This window comes from Meles meles, chromosome 7 (genome assembly GCF_922984935.1).
Source record: "Meles meles chromosome 7, mMelMel3.1 paternal haplotype, whole genome shotgun sequence".
Taxonomy (NCBI): domain Eukaryota; kingdom Metazoa; phylum Chordata; class Mammalia; order Carnivora; family Mustelidae; genus Meles; species Meles meles.
The window spans coordinates 25310739-25326764 of NC_060072.1; the positions used below are offsets into that span (position 1 = coordinate 25310739).

The 16026-nt window shown below is 35.5% G+C and overlaps 1 protein-coding gene across 2 annotated transcripts in view; it reads right to left on the reverse strand.

Moving 5' to 3' along the window:
• Positions 1 to 897: 897 nt before the first annotated feature.
• METAP2 (methionyl aminopeptidase 2) overlaps positions 898 to 16026 on the reverse strand; it is a 32034-nt gene continuing 16905 nt past the window's right edge. For both annotated transcript variants that reach the window (XM_046012425.1, XM_046012424.1), the window contains exons 5-11: positions 8712 to 8873; positions 7785 to 7966; positions 6857 to 6951; positions 6500 to 6596; positions 3250 to 3353; positions 2490 to 2605; positions 898 to 1583 (exon numbers count right to left, since the gene is read on the reverse strand). In XM_046012425.1, the coding sequence (XP_045868381.1) occupies positions 1331 to 1583; positions 2490 to 2605; positions 3250 to 3353; positions 6500 to 6596; positions 6857 to 6951; positions 7785 to 7966; positions 8712 to 8873 (1009 nt within the window). In that variant the 3' untranslated portion in view covers positions 898 to 1330. The remainder of the gene's footprint in view (positions 1584 to 2489; positions 2606 to 3249; positions 3354 to 6499; positions 6597 to 6856; positions 6952 to 7784; positions 7967 to 8711; positions 8874 to 16026) is intronic.

Here is a 16026-nt window from a genome sequence, read left to right on the forward strand (position 1 = left end):
AAAGAGCAGCTTTTTAATGTATAATAGATCTAAGTACAGAAGTCTGGTTTTTCTTCCTATGAGAAAAACATTAAACAAAATACAAACTAAACAGCATCCCAAAGGCAGTGAATCTTACTGTGCTAAAGCATATACAAATTAAGGCTTTACCTTGGTACATAAACAATTTTAAAATTATGTTGGAACATTCCCCAAAAATCAGTTACAAAGAAGTCAAGCAATTTGTTCAAGAATCTGTAGTGGGATTCAGTTCAAGCAAGTATTCAGCGTCTTACATTCAACTTATGCACTTAGCTGCCATGTTACTATAACCTCACTCCCTGAAATGCCACCATAGTTTTGAATTCAAGCGAGTCCAGAGGGCAAGGTGTTAAAGTAATTTGGCTCACTAATGAAAAAGCCTAATGATGCAATTAAACTTTTCTAACTAGAGCACAATCCAAGTACAGGAAGTTTCCCTGTCTTAGTATTTGTAGTTTTAAATGCCCTTTCTGTTTACTGAGTAAGCTGAATACGTTTCCTGGTAAGTACTACCACTGGACAGAGGATCTCTATGTTGAGATTTTACTAAATCAAGGTTTCAAGTTGGTATAATGTTCCTACTAGCATGTTTCAATTAATAGATCTTTCCAATGTCAGGAAAAAAAAAAAGACAAAGATTAATATGGTTCTAAAAAGAAAATAAAATCAAACTATTCCTAAAGCTCTATGTTAATTTCTGAAGATTCTCCCACTTTATGCATGTACAGAATGTTATAGCCACTATATCAGAAGAAAAGTTTCAGTGTAGAGGTCTACAATCAAGATAAAAGGCTCTACATTTCCCTACATATTTAGCTATTTATGTTTAGCTAATTCCTGTGCAGAATTATAATCACAGACATTGAAATATAGCTCTCAGATCTGAAAATGTCTTTATTTTTTAGAAAATGGATTCCAGGAAGGTTAAAAAGCAATACCAGAGGGTATAGGTGCAGAATTGGATGTAGTCATTCAAAGCATTCAATTAAGAATATGGCAATATAAATATCTGAAAAGCATCTCTTAGGTGTTCAAACAAAAAATGTATAAGTCATTCCTAACTAATTTGAGCTTTATAGCATTTCCTAGATGGGAAAAACAGTTAACATTTGAAAGTCTTGAAAGCTTTTTCCTTGGCTAATTACATTGGATGGTTTGCCTTTGATCAAATTCCTTCCTTTTAAAACATGGATAAAAGCATTACATAGGTCCACTGTTAAACAGACAACATGTTGCAAATTACTTCTGGTATAATGTATTCCAACAAAGCTTAGAAAATAAAAGATGTTGAGGCGGCTTTGGACTAAGTTTAATAGTCATCTCCTCTGCTGACAACTTCTTTACATGTTGGACGCAACAGTATGGTATGTTCAAACTGCGCTGTGTATGATCCTTTAATGTCACATAAAGGTGGATATGGATCTACAATGCCCAAGTCACACAGATTCTTCAAAGCCATCAAGTATTTACTTTCTCCCAAGCGATCCAGCCATCTGCGGCAGAAGGCAAGGGTGCCAAAGTTTTCATTGATGACATTCAACAAGTGTTTTGTTCTTGGAAGCCTAAGAAGAGAAAATCCAGAATTAAAGGTAGCTAAAAAGTTACCCATTAAGGGAAAAAAAAAGTTTCCCCATTAAGGAAAACTTACACAGTAGATGTGGCTTTACTCAGTAATTCAAAAAACTTTTTGTTGCGTCTTTCAACATTCAAAAGTCAGAATGTGTAACAGCCCATACCTAATTATACATGGCACCTGAATGGAGACCAGCTGAAGGCTGTCTTATATTTATGTGTCTATGTGCACGTGTGTTAATTTCCCCATAGAGACTCGTCAACAGAACTATGATGGGAATTTCCTTTTCTGTGCATTAAGCTGAAAAGACCTGCACATAAAGGAAGTATAAATCTATCCTTCAATCATCTTCTCCAAAAAGGTTAAGGGGGGAAAAAGAAGGTAAAAATAGAAAGTTTACCAATAAGGAAATATTAAGAACAAAAACCTAGAAATGCTAGGGGTACCTGGGTGGCTCAGTGGGTTAAGCCTCTGCCTTTGGCTCAGGTCATGGTCTCAGGGTCCTGGGATCGAGCCCCGCATCAGGCTCTCTGCTCAGTGGGGAGCCTGCTTCCCCCTCTCTCTCTGCCTGCCTCTCTGCCTACTTGTGATCTCTCTGTCAAATAAATAATCTTTAAACAAACAAAAAAAACAACCTAGAAATGCTAGCAAAATTATGACCTTTCAAATTACCATCAGAAACTGGATCTTAAGAGAATACCTGCTTATATCATTTTTATTGCGGTTACGATTTTTCAAAGGCCAGTTTCTTTGCTGTATTATAAAAATTCACAAAACTTACTGATAGGCTGTAGAACTGTACACTTATGAACGTACCACTGTGGATAGTTGTCAAATTTTTAAAAATGCTGCTAACTGGGAAAAGAAACTTATATTAAAAACAATAGTCTCTCACCTGATTGGCACATGTCCAACATCGAAGTTTTTCATGTAGTGTGAACATTCCATATCGTCATGAACAACGCCTTTTCCTGTGCTTCCAAAGGTTTCAATGGCATACACTTCTCCTTCCTAAAGAATATGTAAGAGTCAGGAGAGAGAAGAAAAATCCAGAACTAATTAAATTGCCATCTGTTAACTTCAGCCTGAGGTATTATTTACTTCATGTAAGAAACAACATGAAATAACCCCTGGCAGTCATTATCCACCCTTCCTGCTTTATCTCCTTAGCACTCTTTGGTCTTTCTGTGTCCTCCTATTAGAATGTAGCCTTTATGGGGCACCCAGGTGGCTCAGCTGGTGAAGTATCTGACTCTTGATCTCGGCCCAGGTCTTGGTCTCAGGGCTATGAATTCAAGCCCCGGACTGGGTTCCACACTGGGCATGGAGCCTACTTAAGAAAAAAGAATGTAGCCTTTACATGGGCAGGAATTTTATTTTGTTCACAATTGCATCCTTAGTGACTATTAAAGGAACCGGCACCTAAGAGATGCCTAACAAGTGGTGAAAAAACAATCCTTTGGCTAGCCAACTTCCACATCTAACTGAGCCGTGGTCTGATCAGACACACTCTGCACATTCACATAGACCAATTCCTATTGGAGTTCAGACAGCAAGTTAATTTTGCTCAACATACTACATACTCAACTACTACTAACTTTAGTTTGGAAAAAATAAAAATGCTTCATAAAAAACACTATTAATGGCACACATACCTCCATTCTTGTTGCCTCTCCTCCTTTCACAATGGGCACTGTTTTCCCAGCGTGTATTCTATATGGCCCAATTGAATGTCCATTTAGGTTACGGATTGGTTTCACTGGCATAACAGGAAAAGACAGTTATTCAGGGCATTTAGGAGCACAAACAGATCTCTCAGCTTTCTGGCACAGACTTCAAGTATTGACTTAAAAATAAGACATGGCTCTACTAAACAAACCCACATTGGCACCGTTACATACAAACTGGAAAACTAGTGGAATATGAAAAGATGTTTACAGTGTTATCAATTAAAAACTAGAAGGGAGGAAGGGAGATACTGGGAAAAGAACAAATTATGTGATGACACAACGGGGGTCCATCTAAGGATGTGGTATTAATAAAAGTTATAAAATGCCATGTACATTGTGATTACAAACAAGAAATACAGTTATGGACCAAAAGGTAATGTGAAAATGAGAATTTTGTGTCAAAATAACAGAATTATAAAATGAAATTTTATTATTATAGCACAGCTCATGTGTTAGTAAGGAAAATTTAAATAATTCCAAGGTCCTGAGACCAATGATAGAATGAATTGTGGTATATTCACACAATGGAACACTATACAATAATAAAAACATAAAGTTGGGATACAGTGAACAACTGAAATAAAACCTAAAGAAAAAAAGAACAGAGGAAGGCACAGTTGTAGGCATACTGTTTTATTTATTATACATATCAAAATTAAGCATAATACTATTATTTAGGGATATATAATTAGGTGATAAAGACATTAAGAAAAGCAAATGCAAATACTTTAGCACTCCAGGCAGTGGTTTGCTAGAGGAAGGCTGCTATAAGTCAAAAGGGTACACAGAACTGAAGGGCTTTTGAAGTGCTGGGAATATTCTATTCCACAACGGATTGTAGTTTTCACAATTCCTTAACTGAATTTTTATGTTGCATGTATCTCTTCACAAATGAAGTAATTCCACAATAAAAAAGGGTTTAAAAAAAAATCTAGCTTTACCAGTGCTAGAATTCTCAGTACAAGCTACCTTTCTTTCAGGGCAGAAGTAAGTAGCAAGGTTTTTTTCAATTCAATGACAATGAAAAAATGACAATTATATTTAGGGGATGCACAGAAAAAGCTCTCAATTAGCTCTTAAAAAAATTCACCTTCTTTTACAAATGATAAGCTAAATTTACTTTAAAATTCAGTAAGCATCACTATTTCTCCAAGACCTGGAAAACTTACCCCATAGGCCAATCAAAAATACATTTACTTAAGATTTCTTAGCTATACCAACCTCACATAAAAACCAAGTTACACAGAAGGAGCAGGGCATAGGAGTAGTCATTTGTATATTATACAGGTTGTGACAGCAGCAGGCTAATTCTGGGACCAATAACTAGAAAGGTAACTTTCCAATTCTACCAAGGTAAATAAAACCACTCCCTTGATGGCTCATTCTGTTATGTGGTTTTTGGAAACTGCTGCTGGGAATACAGCCTACTGTCCATTTTTTTATCTTCCCAACATCATGATTTGTCTATATACTTTCTACTCAAATTAGTAAAAATTAATTATGCCACCCTCCACTAAAAACATTGATCAGGGGCGCCTGGGTGGCTCAGTGGATTAAGCCACTGCCTTCGGCTCAGGTCATGATCTCAGGGTCCTGGGATCAAGCCCCGCATCGGGCTCTCTGCCCTGCAGGGAGCCTGCTTACTCCTCTCTCTCTGCCTGCCTCTCTGCCTACTTGTGATTTCTCTGTCAAATAAATAAATAAAATCTTTAAAAAAAAATAAATAAAAACCTTGATCAACACAATAACTGGTATCAAAAAAGGGGTGCTGAAACAACAGAGCCTAAAATGTTGCACTGGGTTAATGGAAAGTGTAAGAAGGAGGATACTGATTCAGTATTTCAGGTTGGCAATGTTATGTGGTAACTAAATATTAAGTCAAACTGTCACTTAATACATCCTGAAAGGCAGAACACAAGCCAACCAAAATTGTAGAATTAGAAAACAACAGAAGGAAAGATGATTTGAGAGGGACTTGAATAAGCATTATTTGTTGTGACCCAATCCCAAATCTGGGGGAAGGAAATCACAAATTTGTTTCATACTAGTAAATTACAGGCATTGTAAAATTTACATTTCTTAAAAAAAAAAAAGAAAGAAAGAAAACATGATATCCTTAATCCTATTACAGTCAAAGAAACTTGGGTTCTGTTTACAGGATTTATCTAAGTTCAGATAGACCTGTCTGACCCCTACAGTTTGACTAAGTTTATCTAAAACTTAGACCTGTCTGACTAAGTTTATCTAAGTCAGATAGACCTGTCTGACCTTACAGTATGTTTTCTTCATTATCCCATAATACCTCCCATCCAAGTGTGAGCAGCCTTAAGAGTATTTTGATTTGTACTGGTGTTCACAGGATCTGAGAGAGAGCAACAAGGACAGATAACATCAAGTTCCAGAGGAAGAACCCCTTCTGTAGTTAGTAGAAACATAATACTCTATCACTATCAGCAAGGTTATGCAAAAAATGCTAAATGATGTGAATTTACTGAGGACAAGGAAGCATGAGTGTCTCTGCAAAGAGGAATATAAAGAAGAGACAGGATTTAGTTAAAGGAAATGTAGGAAATATTCTGTGAGAAAGTTATTAGAATAGCAGTTACAGAAAACAGTGAGCAGAGATTAGGAAGGGGGATAGTGGTCAGACCCTGAGACTGGAGAAAGGCTGGAATAATGGGAAAGCAGCAGAAAGCATAGGTGACTCTATGTACCTAAGGCAGTAGCTAAGAAAGACGAAGAGGCAAAGGGAATGAAGATTAAAGGAAAGACACACAAGAAATTAACTGGACTCTAAATTCTGAATTCAAAGCAAAAAAAGTGGGGGGGGGGGGCAGGTGTGGTGGCATCAATAGAAAGAGTCTCTGGCTCGTCTCTGAGCCTCAATCTGACTAGTCACAGAAAACCAAGTCTGCATTTTGGCCAATCTGGGATAAATCCCTCGGTGTCCCATCACCTACCACAGTAGCTTGGCAATAGTTCCCACCTAGTGACCACAGTTTTCCTAATATAAGGAGATCATTCACTCCCCCCTCCCCCATTTTCCCTCTTTGTATTCCCAGGAGATAGAGATAAAGTAGCTGACCCAAAGAAAGCACTCAACACGATTCTGCAAAATTAATTCTGTAAGAGGTCACATGCATTTCAAAATAAGATACGGTTTTTAAAAACATACCTTGATATGTCTTCCCATCTATTTCAACCTCATAGGATTCCATAACTTCTTGGATGGCCTCACCAACATCACACAGACGGACATCAATTCCAGCACACTAAAAACAAAATGATGTATACATTTTTACTCAAAATGCAAATTTTTATAGCAATTTATTAGTATTTTAAAATAAAGGACAATTAAACTGCTTTGCACATTATAACATGTAAATTATGTAAGTCTTTGGTACAGTGTACTAGAATTACCCACTTTAAAACCCTAAGGGCAGCAGACTGGTCTCACATAATCAAAAGACCTTAAACAGGCTAGAAGAGGTTCAAAATACATTGAATGAAATTGTGCTTCTAGTTCACATACCTTTATTCCAGTGTTAGTGGCATCTTTTACAGCTTTTAATAATGTATCATATTTGGGATTAAAAGTAACAGTAAAAGCACAGTCAATAATCCTACCTGAAAGAGAAAATTCTTCTTTAAGTTGACTTATCCACTAGTCAATTTGTCTACTTCATAGCATCTACTCTATTAAACTTGCTAGTTAAAAGGAAAATAAAATGATGGGTTCAGATGAAGTCAACAGTCCAAGTACCCAGACAGTATTCACAATCCACGTGGAAAAAAACATACATTAGTTACATAAAGGTTTCAGAATGAAAAGACTATTTCCAGTGTTAGTATATATTACTTCAAGATAGTACCAATTCAGTACTAACCCAGGTGGATAAGCAAAATTATAAACAGGAACAAATCAAAGAGAAAAACCTGGGGAACTAAAGAATAGCAATGTTGGCAGAGAAAATGTATAGGTCCACAGACACTGGTCAATCATCAGTTCAGTTTCTCCAATTTAGCAAAACCTCAGGTTAAGTACTTTATCTGAGTTTTATTTTCTCACTTAAAGTGAGATAAAAAGATACTAACCTGAGGAGGTTTGAGAGAGAATTTAGAAAAGCCAACAAGTATATAAAGGTTGAAACTTAAAGGATCTAAGTAAATGTTTGTTGTTGTTATACGGATAAATGTCTGAAACAACAACATGAAGAAATGCATGATTAAATTCTTCACACTTTGACACTTTCACACAAAAAATAATAAACCTCAACTACCCAACAGTTTTCATTATATTACATTTAGCAGGATGCTTAAAAAATCTCAAAATCTGTCTCAACACAGCTCTACTGAGAAGGCATAAAGAAGAAAACTGGAGAGTTCAAAACCTATAGCGCATCCAACAGACAGAAGACTAGATTTTTTTGGCTAGGGGAGGCTTGTTTCCAAGAACTTACCACTTATATGTGTTCCAAAGTCTATCTTACAGATGTCATCATACTGTAATACTGTTGTGTCACCAGCATTTGGAGTATAATGGGCAGCACAGTTATTCAGAGAGCATCCGGTAGGAAATGCCAGGCCTGCATTTAATCCATTCTCTTTAATTAGCTTTCGTGAACAGTCTTCCAACTTTTCACTATTAAAAAAAAAATTGTTTACTTTTACATTTTTATCCTTATATACCCTACAGGTCATCAGGTCCAGAGAGTTTACTAAACACTCTTAAATTACTTTCTGGGAGTGATCTGAGCACTTCCTAGATATGAATAAGTAGTTCTCTGATGCTATGAAAATAGTAGCTCATCTCTAAAAGATAAAAAGAATTTCTTTCCATTAGAGAAGTCTGAAGAAACAGAACCACAAGATCCACTTTTTACTTAGTTTTCTAGGAAATGAGATTGACTTAGACTAATTTAAATGTTGACTATGTTTTATTTGCTCAATGTTGCACACCTAAAAAATTGTCTGAATTAGAGAACTGTTGCCTTTTACAACTAATTATTTCTCAGGGAAAACTAGAGAAATAACTACTTTTATTGGTTTCTTCATTGCATTATAGCTATGTTTTATGACCAATAATTTTAATATTAATTGTTAGATAGCAAAATAACAGATTTTCAAACAGAACATAAGAATCATGATAATGTGTGCATTTGCATATGTAAGTGTACATGAGTACAAAATAGAGTGGTTGAGGTATAAATGTCCTCTTACAATTTCCTCATTACATCTACAGTACAAGAACTCAGAGATATTTCTAGAAGCTTCACTTCAGGTTTTAGCAAAGTAATAATGAAAGCCAAACATTATGATTGGAGTTAGCACTAAAGAAAAAAACAAAACAAAACCACCATGTTCTTACAAAAACATATTTCTTTTACCAGATTTCTATCATTGTCATCCCCGGCTTGATCCAGCTCATAACATATTTTCTAACTTGTCGATGTGCTTCTGCAGCTTCTCGAAAATCATTCCAAATCTCTTCACTAGCTTGATCTAATGCTTTCTTTTCTTCACTCGTAGTTCTCCAAGCAGCTGTTCGCCTTTATAGTGTGTACAGCATAGTATTAGTCATTAAGAAACAGCAGATAAACATAAAAGCGGAGAGAAAAATATACTAATATAAGACATTTTAGATAAAATGCTACACATTCAGTTTCTCTTATTAAATGTCAGCAAAATTTCTGAAATACAAGTAGTCACACATTTGCAATCCAGCCAAAAAAACAACAACAAAAAACCTCAAGTGAGATTTCACTCATAGAGACTAAAACTCTGCCACACAAAAAAGACAAAATCTTAAGTCAGAAGAGAGTCCTAGAAACCAAGGAATGGGAGAAAATAGTCATCCTTCCACTCAAGGTTATAGTCTAAGAGACTTCAAAAGACCACACCAAAATTAGCATTTAACTTCATACACAGGGTAAGTTCTAATGCAAAAACTTGACCTGGTAATCTTTATACGCCTCCCTCAAAACATAAAATATTGTGTGTTTTTGTAGGATTTTTCTAACTGTATGTATGTACATATGTATGTATGTGTGTATATATATATCTATATCTACATATATATATATGAAGTGATTTTCCTTGAAGGATATGGCTCATATTTTAAAACTGCCAGGAGTATGGGGTGCCTGGGTGGCTCAGTTGTTAAGCGTCTGCCTTTGGCTCAAGTCATGATCTCAGGGTCCTGGGATCAACCCTGCACAGGGCTCCCTGCTCAAGCAGGGAGTCCGCTTCTCCCTCTCCCACTCCCCCTGCTTGTGTTTCCTCTCTCACTGTGTCTCTGTCAAATAAATAAAGTCTTAAAAAAAAAAAAAGCTGTCAGGAGTAACAAACATTTTTTTAAATTTTTTACTTATTTCTTTTTATAAAGTAACAAAGATTTTTTTATCCATATCTGGGAATAAGGAGATCCACTGACTCCCTTTAAGCAGCATATTTCAAAAGCAATAACTGTTTTCAAATGAAAATCTTTTAAAAAGTTGTAATTTTCACACATTAAGCAATATTGAATATACAGCTCACAAACTCAGTGATCACTGATATATAAATTATATTCACTTATAAAAGTGATGCCTTCAAGGAATTACTGTTTGTCTCAAAGTATGGTCTACAGGCAAATTCAGCCTGGCACCTGTTTTGTCAATAAAATTGTACTGCAATACAGTTATGCCCATTTATTTATATGCTGTCTTTAGCTACTTGTATGCTACAAAGGCAGAAATGAGTTAACACCCAAGGCCTGAAATATTTCCTATATGGGCCTTTAAAGAAGTTTATACAACTGTTCTACACCAAGTCCCTAAGTTAATGCCCCCAAATGCTGTTTTTCTGTGTCACTGTCAAGTTCGTTATGATTACTTTCTACTGCAGCAGCTACCTGTGTGCCAACATCTAGCACCTCTAATTTGCTACAAAGACTCAAAGGGGCTGTCCTTTGTCTATTTAAGGATACTTAGGCATCACAGAGACATCTTTAGTTTCTTTTGTTTAGAAATATATATTTTTAATTATTTTTATTAACATATAATATGTTATTTGCCCCAGGGGTACAGGTCTGTGACTCGTCAGGCTTACAAACTTCACAGCACTCACCCTTTCACATACCCTCCCCAATGTCCATAACCCAACCACCCTCTCCATACCCCCCTAGAAATGTATTTTTGAATTTGTATACTTATGTCATCAGAAAACTGAAATATTGCAACCCCATCTGTTAAGGTCAGTTTTAAACTCCACAAATATTTAAATGTATATAAACTACTTTTATCAGAATAGTGAAGACTCAAGAAGCAATTCCTAATAAAAGTATTCAAACGGGGGCGCCTGGGTGGCTCAGTGGGTTGAGCCTTTGCCTTCGGCTCAGTTCATGATCCCAGAGTCCTGGGATCGAATCCCGCATCGGGCTCTCTGCTCAGCGGGGAGCCTGCTCCCCCCCCCACCTACTTGTGATCTCTGTCAAATAAATAAACAAAATGTTAAAAAAAAAAAAAAAAAACCCTGCCTAAAAAAAAAAAAAGTATTCAAACGAACATCCTTGGACTAGAAGGTAACAGGATGAGATCCTTTAAAAAGTATGCTCTCGACATGTGGCTCAATCTTTTTCAGCTGCAATATAGTTGCTCACTCCATGATGGGACAAACTATATCTCCTGACCTCCAGATGTAACTCCAGTCCATTCTCTCCCATGAACTTAAAAATCTTTCCTGGGAACCAAGAACCCAAATATTCTAAGAAAACATCATTTTCAGGCTTAAGAGTACTGGATAAAGTTTCAGATCAATGTTTAAACTAAACATATCACAATTCTTCATATCACATCTCTTATGTGGGCCATAACTCCAGCACATATACTACAGCCAAACCTATATGGACAGCCATGCCCCCAAAGCCAAACATTTTGTGAAAAATAAAAATATCCTCAAACGTTTTCTCTAGAATGGTAAGATGATAGACTATTTTCACAGGAAACTGATGGGTATCAGCCATGAAAAAGAAATTGGTTACTATCAATTCGCATTTCTTTTCAATTCCTCAAATTCACTTCCTATAGGTTAAAATGTTAAGTATAATTAAAATCCAAATGCTATTTGACTACATTTTAGAATCAGAACATAATACAATAAAGATCCCCAATACTGAAATCAACAAGTCTCACATAATCTTATACTTCTGAAGTTGTATAGCTGATTCTTAGAAGCAGTGAATTCTTTGAAAGGTTATGGAATGTTCTGCATTATTGGTAAAGAGTTACCAACCAAAAAATGGATTAAAGAAATTATTTTTCTAAGTCTTGAGTTCAAATTGAAAGTCATTAGAGTAATATTCAAGCATCTAAAATCATAATTCCAAGCTCGTACTATTTCTAAGGAAATATGATGAAGGAGCCTCTCCCCTTTCCTAAATATAATATTTTGATCATCAGTCTATTTAGCAAAAAAAAAAAAAAAAAACCTTCAGAGCTCATAATAAATCTCTGAAAGGGCAATTAAGTCATCCAACTGACAGAGGTGGGTTAGAAATGCTTAAAATATGTCTGTGCAACAAAACTATCAGAATAACTGCTTGAAAGAATCTTTACAGAAGTGTTTACAGAGTATATAAATTCACACCTCTTTCATACTTCTGAGTCTTTTCAGTATTTCATCATTTTTATTAGAATAAAAGCATAAAATACATAAGTCAAACCAAAAGACACAAGGAAATCCAATTAATTTCAGTCAAAACATTTCTGAACTCATTGCATAGATAACTTAAAAACTAGTTATATTTGTATTTTTAAATCACTAAATGCCACATTTATAAAAAGCCATCTAAAAATGCATGTCTTTAAAAAACATAAATAAATAAAAATACATGTTTTTAACCCAGAAATAAGAACACACACACACATGACACCAATTCTTTTCTCTGAAAACTGGTACTTAAGAGGGAAAAATAAAGCATATTTTAACTCTGCCTATAAGAAACTACAGTTAACTGATAAAGTTAATTGATACCCAGTGGATAAGAAAAATTCTCCTTACAGGTCAGCTAATAAATGTAGAAAGAACAACAGAATTAGAAATGCACCATTTTGCAGTCCCCAAGGAAATAACTGATAAAGCATGGATACTGAAATAATTAAAAAGTTGTTGAAGAAAAGGATATTCCAATGGTACCAAACTACCCCCACAGATTATTTGAAAACTACAAAAAAGAAACAGCTGGCTATTACCACATTAACCAAGTGATCAATACAGTAAAACTAGTAAGAGAAAAACCTGACCTTATACCTGATGCAACAGACTATGATACAATATGAAGAATATAGTACCATTTCTACATTTCTGCCAAAGTGCTTAATCTAACTCTAATCTAACCCTTTACAACTAATTCCGGTTTACAGAAAATAAAGGCATAGAGAAAAAAGTTTAATGACACCACAAGGAAACAATAAAAGAAATCCCAAAATATGAGACTTTCTGAACTACCTGGTCTCTGCAAAAAACCAGTGCAATAGAGAAGAAGGTAGAGATTCTAACTATAATGCACCATATGAACCTTGACTAGATCATGGTTTAGAGGGCAAAAATAGCTAAAGACATGTCTCAGGGATAATAGGAAAAAATTCTAAATATGAACTAGGTACTTACATGATACTGGAAAATTACTGTTAATTTATGTACGTGTGATAATTTGAAGAATATCTAATTCTTGGGAGATGCTTGAAGTTTGTTTTCTTAAGTAGGCTCCACACCCAGTATGCAGCTCAACTTGGGGCTCAAACTCACCACCCTGAGATGAAGACTTGAGCTGAGGAGCACCTGAGCAACTCAGTTGGATAAGCTTCTAACTCTTGATTTCGGCTCAGGTCATATCTCAGTGTTGTGAGATCCATCCTCAACAGGCTCAGTTCTCAGAGGGGGAGTCTGCTTAGTCTGCTTCTTTCCTTCTCCCTTTCCATATGTCCCCACCCACTCTCTCTGAAATGATTAAATAATCTAAAAAAAAAAAAAGAAAGAAAAAAACCTGAGCTGAGATCAAGAGTCGGACACCTAACAACTGAGCTACCCAGGCACCCTAGTTACTTGAAGTTTTTAGAAGTGAAGACTCAAAAGAGACTTGCGGTACCTGGCTGGCTCTGTTGGTAGAACATGCAACTCTAGATCTCAGGGTCATGAGTTCAAAATCCATGCTTGGCTTGGAGATCTAACTTTAAAAAAAAAGTTGGGGGGGGGGAAGTGCTTGGGTGGCTCAGAGGGTTAAGCCTGTGCTTTCCGCTCGGGTCATGAGCTCAGGGTCCTAGGATAGAGTCTCGCATCAGGCTCTCTGCTCAGCTAGGAGTCTGCTTCCCCCACCCCCGCCTGCCTCTCTCTGCCTACTTGTGATCTCTCTCTGTGTGTCAAATAAATAAAATCTTAAAAACAAAAACAAAAAACCCCCCCAAAATTTATTTTTTAAATGGTCTAGCAAAAAAAGAAAAATCAGTAGAAAACACATACATATACAGAGACATATAAAAATACTGTTGATTTCTTTACTAACATGAAAACAAATTTAAAAATGGGTTATAAAGCTGCTTGTAGTATAGTTCTATCTTGAAAAACATTTCTGGGTATTTATAACACACATCTATATAGAGAGGTTATATCGGAAGAAAAAGCATGTCAACAGTGGTTTTAAAATTCATTGGCAGAATTTAGATTTTCATTTTTTTCTTTTTGCTTTTGCTTATCTGTATTTCCTCCCTCTTCTATAATGAATACATACTGCTTATAGAACAAATGCCTACTAAATTTAGAAACAGATATCAAAAATTTCAAAATAATTCTTCATTCTACTTCTAGAGACCCAAATAAGAGAAAAAATCAGATCTGATTAATATACTCGGATGTTCATCACAGAATTTTTTCTAATGGTAAAAATCTGAAAGTTCAAAACTAGGGAAATATTTAAAAATAGGGAAATCACTAATAAAAATGTGCTAGGTACAAAACAGAATACCATTATAATCATTCAAAATTGGCTTAAAAAATTTAATGACACAGGAAATACACAGAGAATGTCAATTTTTTTTAAAAGGAAAAATTACTAATTACAAGAGGAAAAAATAGTAATGACACACTAGAGAAACTGGATAATACCTTATCATGGTGATAAAATCTGACATCATCTGCCTCCAGATATGATAACCCTGAATTATCTACTTGTCTAGTATTCCATCCAAAAATACACAAACTACTGGGACGCCTGGGTGGCTCAGTGGGTTAAGCTTCTGACTTTGGCTCAGGTAGTGATCTAGGCAGGCTGGCCCTGTGCTCAGCAGGGAATCTGCTTTTCCCTTTTCCTCTTTCTTTGCTCCTACCCCTGCCTGTGCTCTCTCTCTCAAATAAATATCTTATTAAAAAATACACAAACCACCCTCAAATAATTCAGAAAAAGTAGTATGTATACAGATTCATCAATATATTATTTTCCACATTTACCTTCTATCTTGCAAGGAGATAATGTAATCTCACTCGTATATTATACAGTACATGTGTAACTGTCATATTCCATCAGGAGAGAGAGCATAGGCGGCAAATGTTAAAGAGAAGCTGAATGAAAGGTATGCAGGGGTTCTTTGTACAATTCTCTTAATATGGAATTATTTCAAAATAAAAAGTTAAATGAAATATTGTACTCAACCTGGGTGGTAGTTACACAGGCGAGTTCTTTGTGATAATTTATGCAATTTTAGTAAGTTTATGAAAAAAAAAAGGAAGGGAAGAAAGGCAAACCAAGAAACAGACTCTTAACTACAGAGAACAAATGGATGGTTACCAGAAGGGAGGAGGTATGAAAGACGGGTCAAACAGGTGATGGGGATAAAGGATTGTACTTGTATTATGTTGTACACATGAAACTGTATGCTAACTAACCGCAATGTAAATGTAAACTTAAAAAACAACTGAAGGCAGATAGAAAACTCTATTTAATACTTTACCAAGTCTATAGGAATACTGATTCTATTTGCAAATAATCAAGACTGATTATGTGAATATCAAAAAATATCAAAACTTACTGAAGAGCAAACATAATCACAGTAATTTTTTATTTTTCCACAGCGTACAATATTGCTTTTCAATATTCAAGTATTACTCAAAAAAAATTACAACATATAATTAATATCTTCATCTGTTTTTTTTTTTTTAAAGATTTTATTTATTTATTTGACAGAGAGAGATCACAAGTAGATAGAGAGGCAGGCAGAGAGAGAGAGGGAAGCAGGCTCCCCGCTGAGCAGAGAGCCCGATGCGGGACTCAATCCCAAGACCCTGAGATCATGACCTGAGCCGAAGGCAGCGGCTTAACCCACTGAGCCACCCAGGCGCCCCTTGTCTACTGTTTCGAAAACAGAAGTTATTCTATCTCTGTATTTAATTTGCAACAGAAAATGATGGTAAGGAGGGAAGGGTAATTTCTAAGGTTTATCAAATCTCAATTTTTCCTGTATTAAACAGTACTTCAAGTGTGCCACCACATTCACATGGTTAAAAATATTAAAAATCTTGTTCACATCAGTAACAAAACCATAAAACATTTAAGAATAAATTTAACAAAAAAGGAACGATCTACCTGAAAATAAATCAGAATAAGTAGAAAAACATACTAGGACAATGGGTAAGACAATGTGACACGATTGTCAATTTTCTAAACAAATACAT